Here is a 13,521-nt window from a genome sequence, read left to right on the forward strand (position 1 = left end):
TGGGGAATTGCTGAACAAACTGTGGAATATGGATGTGATGGAATATTATGGCAAACATAAGTGATTCAGAGAAACCTGGGAAGTCTTGTATGTGTTAAAGCAGAGGAAAGTAAGTAAATCCAGGAGGACAAATTATATTATTATTCTAATCATGTAATAAAAATAATGCTGAAAGACTTCAAAACTCTGACCAAAGCAGTGACCAACTGGGGCTTCAGAAGACTGAGGATGAAACACGTCTCTTAGCAGAAAGGCAGAGGGCAACAAATAGAGAATGAGATATACAATTTCAGACGTGGCCAGTGGGTAGGTAATGGTGCTATTGGAGAATTGTGGGGAAATAACAATGATATAAAAAATATAACAGCATCAATAAAACATTTTTTAAAAGGACAGGCAGGGGAGGAGGGAGAAAAAAGCCATTATCAAATTGTTTCAAATTTCAAAATAAATTGAAAAGAGGGCCTGCCAAAACATGAGTCTTGGCAAGTTAAGCTTAAAGATGTCAGTCGTCTTCTTATTGGCTGGATTCTTTGTTTGGCATACAGCACTACCGGGCTACTTCATCATAATTCTGTCTTCAATTCAATCCAATTCAATTCAACAAATATTTATTAAAGACATACTGTGTATGAAGCACTGTAGTTGGGGAACTGGGGAAAATGCAAAGTTTTCATAAGATACATACACACTTCTGCCCTTGTGGAGCTTAGAATCTAGTAAGCGTACAAAATAGTAACACAGTATTATCTAATAAAGGCATCACAGTTGTGAAACAAAGTGTCATTTGAGAGCTGAGAAGTAAAGTTGTTCCCCACATGGAACTGGTAATAGTGGGGGAAAAGAGAAATCAGAGAAGACTTTATGGAGGGGGTGGCATTTGAGGTGATCTTTAAAGAATAAATAGGGATTGATCAGAGTAATAGGGGGAAGGAGGACTAGGATTGAAAGGATCATAGTATGTCAAACTAGAAGGGACTCTAGAGATCACTGAGCCCAACCCCTTCCTTTTAGGAAGCGAAGTGGCACAGCGGAGGATAGAGCATTGCAGTCAGAAAGATGTGAATTCAAATGCAATCTCAAACATTCATTGGCTATGTAACCTGAGGCAAGTCACTTGACCTCAATCTGCCTCAGTTTCCTCATCTCTAAAATGAGGGTAATAATAACGTTTGTCTCCAAGGCTTGTTGTGAGAATAAAATAAGATACTATTTGTAAAGTGTTTTTGCAAACCTTTAAGCTATATATAAATAACAGATATTATTCTTCATTTTACAAATGAGAAAACTGAGACCCAAAGAGGTTAAGTGACTTTAAGGTCACAAAGGTAGTAAGTATTAAGACCTGGGTCCTCTGACTCAAAGTCCAGTGCACTTACTACTGCTACATAGATTCAAATTCCCCTGAAGTTAACAGCTGGGTCCTGTCATAATGAAAGCGTGAACACAGACAGACAAGTATGAGCGTGTAGGGTTTGTCCAAGGAAGCAGAGAGTAGGATTATTTGGGATGCAGGATAGAGTGCATGAATAGCAACAAAATATAATAAAATTGGGAAAATAGGGTGACAACCAGGTTAAGGAGGATGAACTTTACACAAGAGGCAACTGGGAGACACTGAATATTTTTAAGCAAATGAGCAATGTTATCAGATCTATGGACAAGAAAGATTATTTTGGCATCAGCATGAAGAAAGGAGGTAGGAGAGAGGAAGTAGAAAAATCTGTCAGGGGGTCATTGCAACAGCCCAGACAGGTGATAGTGAAAGCCAGGGTCGTGGCATTATAATAGAGAAGAAGCGACAGATGTGAGAAAAGTTATAGAGGTAGCATCAATAGAACTAGGTAACTCATTGGACAGGAGGGCCGGGGAGAAGAAAAAGTCAAAGGTAATAAATTTTAAGGTAACAAATATGGGCAGCTGGTTGAACAGTAAAGCCACAGACAGAAATAAACAGTGAAGTTAGAAAGAGGAGCAGGGGAAATATAAGAAATTCTATCGTGTCTGAAGTGTTCTTGTGACATTTAGGTGAAAGTGTCCCAGGGACACTTGGGGATGCCCATGTGGAGCTAAGAAGACAGGCCTGGAAATATAGCTTTGGGAGCCATCTGTATGGAAGTGACAGGTAGGGTGAATAAAACTGCCAAGGAAAAAAGTGTAGAGAAAAAAGAGAAGCCAAGGGCAAATACTTGAGGAACACCAACATTAATGGGTTGGGATGAAGAGCCAATGGAAACAAAGGATTTCTGATAAAATACGAGGAGAACCAGGAGAGAACGGCTTCTCTGAAGTAGTTAGAAGACAGAGGATCCAATAGGAAGCGGTGGTCAATAGTATGTCAAAGGCTGGAAAGAGATCAAGTGGAATAAGGTAGTATGGCATAGGAGATAGAGTTCAAGACTTGGAATCAATAAGATCTGGGTTTGAATTCTTCCTCAGACACTTATTACTGCATGATCTTGGGCAAGTCCCTCAACTTTTCTGTGCCTAAATTTTCTCCTCTATAAAATGAGGGGCTGGAACTCAAAGACCTCCATGGTCCCTTCCATCTCTAAATCTACATGATTCTGATCCCAAAAAGGCCATTGGACTTGGTGATGAGGAAGTCAATAAAGACCTTTGAAGAAAGATTGATGGGGATAGAAGTCATTACAAGGGGTTGAGAAGAGACTGTGTAGCAAGGAAAGGAGGCAACTTATGAAAGAAATTTAACAATGAATGAAAGGAGAGAGGTGAGACAGTAGCTGGATAGAAGGGTCAAAGGAAGTACTTTTTATTAAGACTGGGGACGTTTATTGGTAGAGCAGGAACCAGTGTCAAGAGAGATTGAAGATGCTTAAGAGAGAGAGGATGACTAACAGTCAGAGCAAGGTCTTGGAGGAGGCAGGAGGAACAGGATCACAGATACTAGTCCTAGAGGAATATAGATGCCTTCTCTTCCGTGGTTAGAAGGAAGCTGAGAGAATGAGTGATGATGCTGAGAAGTCTTGAGGACTCCTGGTAGGGGGCTAAGACACCTCTCCTTGGGGGGTTTCAGCCTTCTCAGTGAAGCAGAAGGCTAGATAATGTGCTTTAAATACAGACAATGGGGCAAGAGGAGAAAAAAATGCTATGTAATAAATCACGACAGAGTATAAGATAGAGAATGAATAGGAATAGAATAAAAAGAATGTCAATAAGCAGAAGGTCCAGGCCAAGGATGTATGTCATGAGATCTGCTAATTTTTGTGACTATCTTCAGGAAGATTCAGCACTGGAGCATAAGAAAAATGGCATGATGCAAGTTATCCAGGAATAAGGAACACTGGAAGGTCAGGGAAACAAGAGATTCTAGGACAGTAGCTAGTAAAACATTAAAGTTGCAGATCAGCTGAACAAATTGTGGTACATTATTGGGATGCAATACAATTGTGTTACAAGAAATGAAAAGCAGGATGGTTTCAGAAAAACCTGGGAAGACTCATATGAACTGATGAAAAGTGAAGTGAGCAGAACCAAGAGAATATTGTATACAGTAATAGCAATATTGTATGATGATCAACTATGAATGACTTAGCAATTCTTAGCAATACAACAATCCACGACAACTCCAAAGAACTCATGATGACAAATGCTATCCATCTCCAGAGAGAGAACCGGTAAACTCTTAGTGCAAACTGAAGGACAATTTTTTCACTTTCTTTTTCTTGATAGCATATTGTTTGTCTTCTCAGTGGGTGGTGGAGGAACCAGAAGGAGGGAGAGAATTTGGAACTCAAAATTTTAAAAAAGAATATTAAAAATAAATAACTTTTTTTTTAAAAAAGCAGCAAATCATGGGGTCCAGGCTCAGAATGAAGCCAACCGAAGTCAGAACGGGGGAAGTGGACTGGGAGAGTAGGGACGATTCAAAGGAGCAGAAGTTATAACCAAGCTGAAGAATAGGCTTTATGAGCATGAAAAAGTGAAAGGGAAGGGTAGAAGCTTGAGTCCACATGATGTGATTTCAAAGTTCCAGATCTTGGAGGTGGTGCAATTATGAGACGGTGATGTCTACGATTTGACTGTGGCCTTTTACAGCTAAAGGGAATGGAGAAATTCAATGGAATTGAGAAGACTGAGGACTCTCCCTCCTCAGGGCCCATTTCCTTCAATACCAGTGAAACCACCAGGTAATGAAGTCTCTGGAGTTCTTCAGGAATTAAACTGCTTTAGATGAGGGCTCAAGACATACTTACTTCTTAGCCAATTCACTCTAACATGAAGTTGACCATAGAGTGAGAATACTTTCTAATTTGTGTCACTGTATAAAACAAGAAATTATTATGATAATTCAATAAAAGTAGGCTCTTTGTGCCTGAAATAATCGGTTTTATTACGTGTACCTACAGAGAGATTTACAGAGGGCTTTTCCTCATTTTTTTCACCATGTTCTAGATGGCAAAAGGGATTTTTAAAAACCCTTTCAAGGATAAAATTTGATATGCTCAACGAAAGAAACAAAAGTAAAGGCTATTTAATTCCTTCTGTTTGGCAATAATGGGAAAGATTCAACACAGAAATAATTAACAAAGCCCCTTTCCTTACCTCTTCATAATCTGCTACCAAGTAGAGCTCCACATACTTCATAGACTGTAAATCTTCCCTCCTGACCTAAGGGGTCAGAAAATGGGTTAATGTTGGTAGAACTTAGCATCATTTCAAAGGAAGTGCTCAGCAATGGAGTCTGGGACCTTTGTGCTCACTGTAGTTGGGTATCTTACCATCTCCTCCTTCCCCTTGGTTACTGTTGGGGAACACACTGAGATATTGGCACAGATATGAATGAGACCACAAGATTTAGAGCTGGAAGAGGCCTTTGAGATAATTTAGTCAACCCACTTCATTTTACAAATGAAGGCACGGAAGTCCAGAGAGGCTAAGTGTCTTCTCTGAGGTCACACAGGGTAGCAGAACGCTGACTGGAAAGGCAGTGTCCTTGATACCAAACCATGGCTGCCTCCCCACTTTAAGTGGAAGAGTGTTAAAGTAAATACAACTTAAACTTTTCCCCATCCTCAAATGCCACATCTTCAAAAATGAGAGACAGACAGACAGACAGAGACAGAGAGAATAGGAATTGACTTAATTTCTCTGATCAGATAAGACTGTAAAGAACAGGAAAAGCATGAGCTGTGAATGAACACCACTGTCACCAAGACACCATGATTAAATAAGCAGCACCAATGAGAAACCAACACCTTTGCCATATGGACTCCACACAAATGGAGTGAAAAGAGTGCTTAGTTCAAATCTTAGCTACTTAAATGTGTGACCTCAAGCAGCCATCTAACTTCTCCTCCGGACCTCAAGTCCTAATCTTGGAAAATGAAGATATTTGACTTCTAAAGTTCCTTTGAGCTCTAAATCCATGGTTCTGTGTTCCTACCCTTGGGAACTTTCCAACTAGGACCTCCCGTGTCTGTCAGCTAAGGTTAACTTTCACTAGAGGTCACAGTGCGATCACCCCAGAGATCGGAGGGCCACCTCAATATGCCTCTTCCGCAAACAAAAAGTATTCCCTGATTATGCTCTCAAGGTCAGACTCAGAATTCTTGGGGGTACATCGGATCTTAAGACATCATCTGTTCCATTTAGAAATGAAGGAACTGAGGCCCAGAAAGGTTAAGACCACAGAAACATTAATCCGGTGGATTGAGGAGGGGTCCAGGAAACCCACAGCCCAAAAAGGACAGTATCTGAAACATGGAGGATGCAGGTATAGCCAACGCCTCCTTTTAGAATGTGTTCTTCCCGACTCCATGCCCATGTCCTAAATCTGGACCTTTGCTTCAAGCTCCTGTTTCTATCTCCTGCTCAGCCCCTTAGTTACCCTGTGAATTTTTTCCTGAATGTAGAATTTCTTGTTTACACTCTTGGTTCCCAAGTTCTTTTCCTCAGGGATTCTAACTGCCACCCAATTGTTAGCACCTGTTGCTCCTAGCCATTCCCTGGTGGGAAAGGGGAAGAACATGGACATGTAAATTATTTTCTTCCAAGGGTTGCATCACAGGAAAAGGGCAGAATTCATACGACAGGTCTGGCAAGGCATACGAAGCCCACAGAGCCCACCTATGAAGTGTGGAAAAGACTGTGGATTCCTAGTAAGTCGCAATTGGATCCTAAGTGTTCAAAGTGCTGGATTAAGAGTCATAAAGACCTGGATTCAAGTCCTGCCCTGCATACTTGCTAGCTGTGTGACCATGGAGAAGCCACTTAACTAATTTCTCTGAGTCTCAGCTTTCTCCATGAGGCCTCAAAGATTCCTTCCATTTCCAGTTCTATGATCTTATGATCACTGCCACCAAAAGCATTTATCCCAATGATTATGTGCACGGCCCAACATTCCAAGCAAGATAGACTTGGTCTCTCTGGGAATTTTTAACCTAAGGCAGATGTTGCAATTTAAGGCAGGAAGTATAAATGCCCACAAGCTTGTGAAAGGCTGTCTACTTATGCTTAGCCATCAACAAACACCTCAATCTCCCATTTGGTGAATAAGACATTCTTATCTATACAATAAATCAAGTTGGAATTTCAGAGAGGGAAAAGAGAGAAAGGACATCATAGGTATTCCCTCCTCTGTTTCCATTTCTTCACACTTCCTTTTCTAATTGGTATCTGGAAGACCACCTACTACAAGGTAAGGGTCCGAGAGCAGGCCAATGCACATTTCCATTCTCATGCAAAAGTCTAGCACCCCAGATTCCTCTGTGGGGAACTCACCCTGCGTTGATGCTTCCTGGCTTGGTTTGTGAACTGCAGAACCCAGTCCGTGGCATTGGGCTGGGAATGCTCATAACCACAAGTCCCAGCAGGCAACTTGAGATGTTCTGATCTGTAAATAAGATGCTGACCTTGCCCATCAGGAAGGGGTTCGATGAGATAACTAAGGTTGCTGCTCACCACAATCAGGCCTCTGTGGAAAGGAGAAGCCAACATAACCTCGGTCAAAAGGAAGTACACTCAGGATTGACATTATTGATACCATACCATCAGTCCATCCAAGAATCCAAAGAGCCTCCTGAATGCCAAAGGAGCATATGACAACCTACGAAGATGAGTAAACTGAGGCACAGCTTGGATCACATCTTTGATATAAATAATTAGCACGGCATCAGGAAAACATGCCACTGGACTAGCAAACAAGAGAGCTGGTTTCTGGTTCCCACACTGCCATTCACACCTTGGATCTTGCTTAGCTTTTCTGTGCCTCAGTTTTCCCATCTGAAAAATGGGAATAATAATCCCACTCTATAAAAATCCCATCTGATAATCCCTCCAAACTCACAGGACTGCAAACGAGAAACGCGATACAAAAGTGCTTATCGAGATCAGTACAGAACTCTTTTTACTCCACAGGAGGCCTGCAGAGTAACTAGGGCTTTGGGAAGTCCCAACCCTCCCAGAGAGAACTGTCAGGCTTTTAGAGGTCAGCAGTGTCAAGCCAGCAGCTCTTCCCAGATCTTGTCCCAGGCTAATTTCATTCTGGTTCCAGGGAACCTAATCATTATTATAGGCTGGTAGCCAGGTCTGCCTCACCCAACTTGCTGTAGCAATAACTGCCTCTCCCAACAGCAAAAGCCCAGGGCTCTCTCTTTCCTAGCTGAAGGGCAAAAGCCAAGGTTGTATCATTAACCCCATGATGTTTTCTCAGGCTGGAGACCCAAAAAGCAGGAAAGAACACAGGGAGGGGAACGGATCTAAGCATCCTGTTATCTGAGTAATCTTTCCAATCCTGCTCTCGAAACAGTGCTGGGGCAACAAATCAGTTCTTACCAATTCCTGTACCTCAATTTCTCTTGGCTGCCTGGAAAACTGGAAATGCCAAACCACCGTACAAAGGCCTGAGCAAATAACTATTCACTCACGCTTCTAGGGGATGTTGCTATGGGGTGGAGAAAGGGGAGAGGAAAGGGAAAGGCTCGGTGACCAATCCATATCAGTAGGATTGATAGTGTAGATTAGACTAGATAAACATTTGCAACAGATCACGAATCTTATCATGGACTTTAGTGTGGAATGGACCTGAAAGAAGATCACACATTAAGCCCTATCCATCGTTTATACCTTAATGAGAATGAATTTACCAGAATCTTCTCAAACAATACATTCTGATAGGAGAACAGGATGGGGACATTATAGGGATAATGGCAAATGGGAAAAAGAAGAGAAAATGGTGTATAAGGGGGGATGCTGGAGGCCCTAAGGCCAACTTACTGCTGTGCTTTCTGTCTGAGGGCCAGTCAGGGTCTGGAGTAAACACTTCTCCCAAAGATGGGAGAACAGGAAAGGAAGTAAAAGAGCTTGGTGTGGTGGTGGTGGTGGTGGTGGTGGTAGTACTGTTGTTCAGTCATGTCCGACTCTATGTGACCCCATGGACTCCTGTCCATTTGCCATTTCCTTCTCTAGTGTGTCCCCGTGTTTTTTTTTACAGATGAGGAACTAAGGCAAATAGGGGTTAAGTGACTTGCCCAGGGTCACACAGCTAGCAAGTATCTGCGGCCACATTTGAACTCAGATCTTCTTGACTCCAGACGTAGTGCTCTGTCTGCCACACCACTGAGGTAGGCAGCAACATCTGCTGTTCCAGGACCGTCTCCTGGGTCCCAATATCCCAGGGAATTTACCAAGTCTGCATGATGGAGGTTGTTGAGTTCTCTATAGTACCCACCCACTCCCGCCTCCATAATGTAGCAGGACAGAAAGAATACCACATTTTGAGGAATCAAAACACCTAGGCTTGAGTCCTGGCTGTGACATTTATTAGGTGAATGACTCAGGCCACTTCACTTTGTCTCTTTGGGGCTCCATTTCCTCATCTGTAAAGTGAGGATAATAATATTGGAACCACTTGTCTCACAAGGCTATTGTGAGAAAAACATTATGTACAGCAAGGAAGTGTTATTAAGTTATTCAGACCTCAGCCTCAGTGGCAAAATGTAGGTAGGAAACAACACGTCCACTCTACCTCAGAGGTTTACTGTGAGCACAACTCTTTGTAAAGCTAAAGATGCCACAGTAATGAGCATTATTATTTACACTATTGCCAACTGCATTGTAAAGCACGGGGCAGGTAGGTGGCACTGTGGATAGAGTTCCAGGCCTGGAGTCAGGAAGATTCATCTTCCTGAATTCAAATCTGGCCTCAGACACTTACTAGCTGTGTGACCCCAGGCAAGTCACTTCACCCTGTTTGCCTCAGTTTTCTCATATGTAAAATGTGCTGGATAAAGAAATGGCAAACCACTCCACTGGTTGCCAAGAAAACTCCAAATGGGGTCATAAAGAGTTGGACATGACTCAAATTACTGAACAACAATAAAAACAACTGTAAAGCACTATTAGAAATTGGGACCTCCCATGATTATCATGACATACACCTTCTAGACCTTCTCTTCCACTGCTGCCTGGAGTTCCCTCCCAGCTACCCCTCTCCATCCCAACAGCTCCCCTCCTAAACATGCTTGTTATTACAGAAATACCAGGGATAGGACCCAGGATTTGCCCTCTAACAGTGGCTTTGACCTTGGAAGAATTCCTCGGAATCTTCCTCCCAGAGCCCTTCCCTACTGCTAGTACCCATTCAGCTCAGCTACCCTTCCCCCTGAACACAAACCAGTTGTTTATTCTATTAGGAGATTCAGTTGATCTAATTTGCTAAATATTAGTGCTGGCAGACAGAGATAGGGAGAGGGAGAGAGAGAGAGAGAGAGAAGCCAGGCCTCTGGGCAGGCGGGAGACCTCGCACACCATCTTTCATCATTAAGTGTTCTCTGAAAATGAAATCCAACAGAATGAATCCAAATGGGGCCGTGGAAGCCATGTGCATGGGAGCTGGTGAAGCTATTCACGTTTAATCTCTGCATGGCTGAGGGCATCTCGCTGCAACTGACATCCAGTCAGCCCTGCAGAGAGCTCTCTCAAGGGTCTTCACGGAAGGGCTATCATGAAGGACTGAATAAGTAACAAAACCAGGGTTAGTCCTAAGGGAAACAGGGTCTGAAGCAAGATGCACTGGACATCCTTGACCTCATTCTTAGGTTATGCAGGTACGCTTATGTTAAATCAATATCAGAGGCAGTCTTCAAGGAGAACAGAAGACACAGAAGGACAGTATGCATCCTTGCGTGTATATAGGGAAGTGGGGGAGGAAGAATACCTTCCCCTTATCTTGGTGAATGAGGAAAGGTGCTTCTTATGGAACTGCATAAATATAAGACCGAGTCTTTTTTTTTTTAAATACCAGTTGCACAAGTCACTTGTTGTTTTACCATCTCTCCCCTGATTCACTCACTCTTTCAATCAACAAGATTTTATGAAATCCCCATTGTATGCTAGGCACTGTACTAGGCACTAAGGATAAAAAAACAAATATGAAACAATCCCCATCCCTTTTCTCCAAGGAAGTTGCATCCTACTTATTAGCTATGTGACCTTGGACAAATCCTTTAACCTCTGACTCAGTTTCCTCATCTGTAAAATGAGGATAGGAATAGTACCTATTTCACAGAATTGTTGCGAGGATAAAATGAGATAATATTTGTAAAGTACGTTACAAACCTTAAGACTATATAAATGTTAATTATTATTATTTTGGAGGGGTTAGGCAATGGGGTTAAGTGACTTGCCCAGTGTCACACAGCTAGTAAGTGTTAAGTGTCTGAGGCCGGATTTGAACTCAGGTCCTCCTGAATCCAGGGCTGGTGTTCTACCTACTGTGCCACCTAGCTGCCCCTAATGTTAATTATTATTATCAGGGCAGCTAGGTGGCACACTGGAAAGACAGAGCATTGGGCCCATGATCAAGAAGACCTAAGTTCAAGTCCAGTCTCGGACACTTACTATCTGTGTGACCCTTCGCAAGTCACTTGACCTCTCTTTGCCTCAGTTTCCTTATCTGTAAAATGGGGATAATAATACCATGATTCAATGAGGATTCAATGAGATAATAATTGTAAAATTCTTAGCACAGTGCTTGTCACATAGCCAGCACTATATAAATGTTAGCTATTTATTATTATTATCATTAGAAATGACGCATACGCATCTAAGACAATACATAGAAAGCAAACACAGGGTCATTTTGGAGGTAAAGCACTAACACTTCCCCTTTAAAGGAGGTCCAGAAAAAAGCTTTACGTAAGAGATGGCTTTTGAACTGAGTTTTGAAGGAAACTAGGCATTTTAGGCATTGGAAGTAATGTGGGAGTGTGCTCCAGGTATGGGGGCAGCATAAGCTGCTGCATGCCCTCAATAGAAGGTAAGCTCCGAATGTGCAAAGCCCAGGTTCTGACATCTCTTTCAAAATACTACTACTAATAATAGTAATAGCTAATATTTATATAAGGCCTATTATATGTCAGGCATTTTGCTAGGGGCACTTTACAATTATTATCTCATTGGATCCTCACAACAACCCTGGGAAACAGCTGCTATTATTACCTCCATTTTACAGATGAGGAAACTGAGGCAAAGAGAAGTTAAGTGACTTACCCAGGGTCACACAGCTAGTAAGTATTTAAGACTGGATTTGAACTACGGTCTTATACTCTATTAGTGGAGCCATTAACTGCCCTAATTTCTCAAAAAGATTCAAGAGCCAATCTGGTTCATAATGGACCCACCCCAACAAAACAACATGCCAACCTTACAACAGACAGCTTGGCATAGAGCAAGGAGCACTGGAGTTCAGGGCAGAAGACACAAGTTTGAATCCCGGTTCTGATACTTATTAGCTGTGTGACCCTGGGCAAATCACTTACCCACCTCTGTACCTCGATTTATCTGGGAAATGGAGATTAATAATACTTGGTTTACCTACTTTATAGGCCTGATGAGAGGAGATTGCTTTGTTAACCTTAATAATCTATAGAAATGAGTTATTGTAATTGTCCTTACAAGTACACAGTTGCTCATCGCTGTGTTTTAGGGCGCCCCTCCTCCACATTCATCTGCCACAGTGCCTAAATTTTTACAATCATTCCTTTGTGTTAAGAATAACATTTTCTAGAGAATAACGCTGTGTTAAGAAAAACATTTTCTCACTTTTAAAATAAGAATAACAATAGCTGAAGCTAGAGATCACATTTATGTATAAGTATGTATATATTATATGCGTATATATACTATATGTCACTTATGGTTTATAGATAAAATAAAAGTGTTGCAAATGAAAAATAGCTAGCATTTATAAAAGGTTTCAAGGTTTGCTAAGCATCTTACAAATATTATCTTACTTTATCCTATTAAATCCTCACAATAACCTCAGGAGGGGTTTCTTTTACAAAGAAGGAAACTGAGCCAGACGGAGGTTAAATGATTTGCCCAGGGTCATACAGTTGGGAAGTATCTAACGCAGGATTTGAATGCATGTCTTTATGACTCCGGATCCAGCCCTCAATCTGTTGTGCCACCTAGCTGGCCAGGGTAAAGAGGATAGGAAGTCTTTCCTGACCACTCCAAGCCAGCCCTTAATGACCATTCTCTTCTCTGAAACCCTGGGATATTTCTGTTCCCTACTACTCACTTAGTACTTTATTCCTTGCCTTGTCTGCCTCTTCTCTTTATTCCCCAGCATCAATTATAGTGTCTTGCAATCAATAAAATCAACAAGCATTTTAATAAAGTACCTACTATGAGTCAAGCACTGTGCCAGGTACTACAGATACAAACAAAAATAAAAATAAAATAATCCTTTATGGTGAGCCACCAGATACATCTATAAGCATATGGAGAATAAACACAAAATTAAAAGAAGGCAATTAAACATGTTACATTCTAACACGGGGAGAATGAGCACACTAGCGGGGGGGGGGGGCGCACGCCAAGAAAGGCTTCATTAGAAAGTGGTATTTGAACTGAGTTTTGAAGGAAGTAAGGGATTCCATGAGATGTAGGTGAGGAGGGCGTCTATTTTAGACGCACAAGCAAAAGATATGGAAACAGAAGGTGAAGGTACTGTATGTAAGGAAAAGTAAGAAGGCCTCAACAGAAATAGGGACGTTTCATAAAGGGCTGGTTGGGTTAGAGGGGGAATATTGTGGGTTCTCTTTTGGACATGCCGAGTTTGAGAAGCCTCTGCGACACCCGGTTTGAAATGTCCACTAAGCAGTTGGTGATGTGGGACTGGGGAGCTCAGATAAAACTAGGGTTGGGTATATAGATCTGACAGTTATCTACATAGACTTAATAATTAAACCCATGGGAGCTGATGAGACTAAAGGGGAAGTGGATATAGAGGGAAACAGAAGAACCGAGGGGAGTGAAAGGGGAGGAGGTAGGAGAATAGAGGAGAGGGACCAATAGAAAACAACCTTTGGGCACATCCACAATTAGATGGTGTAATATGAATGATAAACCAGAAAAGAGGGCTGAGAAAGGGTGCTCGGACAGACAAAAGGAGAACCAGGGGAGAACAGTGCTATGAAAAACCCAGAGAGGAGAGAGTATTTAGGAAGGGAGGGTGGTCAACATTGTCATATACCGTTAGATATCACAGAT

At 41.9% G+C, this 13,521-nt stretch overlaps 1 protein-coding gene across 1 annotated transcript in view; it reads right to left on the reverse strand.

Moving 5' to 3' along the window:
- Positions 1–7,456, reverse strand: part of ADAM19 (ADAM metallopeptidase domain 19) — a 52,980-nt gene extending 45,524 nt beyond the window's left edge. The window contains exons 1-3 of the mRNA XM_078150537.1: positions 7,310–7,456; positions 6,745–6,937; positions 4,567–4,632 (exon numbers count right to left, since the gene is read on the reverse strand). Coding sequence (XP_078006663.1) covers positions 4,567–4,608 — 42 coding nt within the window. The 5' untranslated portion in view covers positions 4,609–4,632; positions 6,745–6,937; positions 7,310–7,456. The remainder of the gene's footprint in view (positions 1–4,566; positions 4,633–6,744; positions 6,938–7,309) is intronic.
- Positions 7,457–13,521: the final 6,065 nt, after the last annotated feature.

This window comes from Phascolarctos cinereus, unplaced genomic scaffold (genome assembly GCF_003287225.1).
Source record: "Phascolarctos cinereus isolate Bilbo 61053 unplaced genomic scaffold, phaCin_HiC Scaffold_2;HRSCAF=192, whole genome shotgun sequence".
Lineage (NCBI taxonomy): Eukaryota > Metazoa > Chordata > Mammalia > Diprotodontia > Phascolarctidae > Phascolarctos > Phascolarctos cinereus.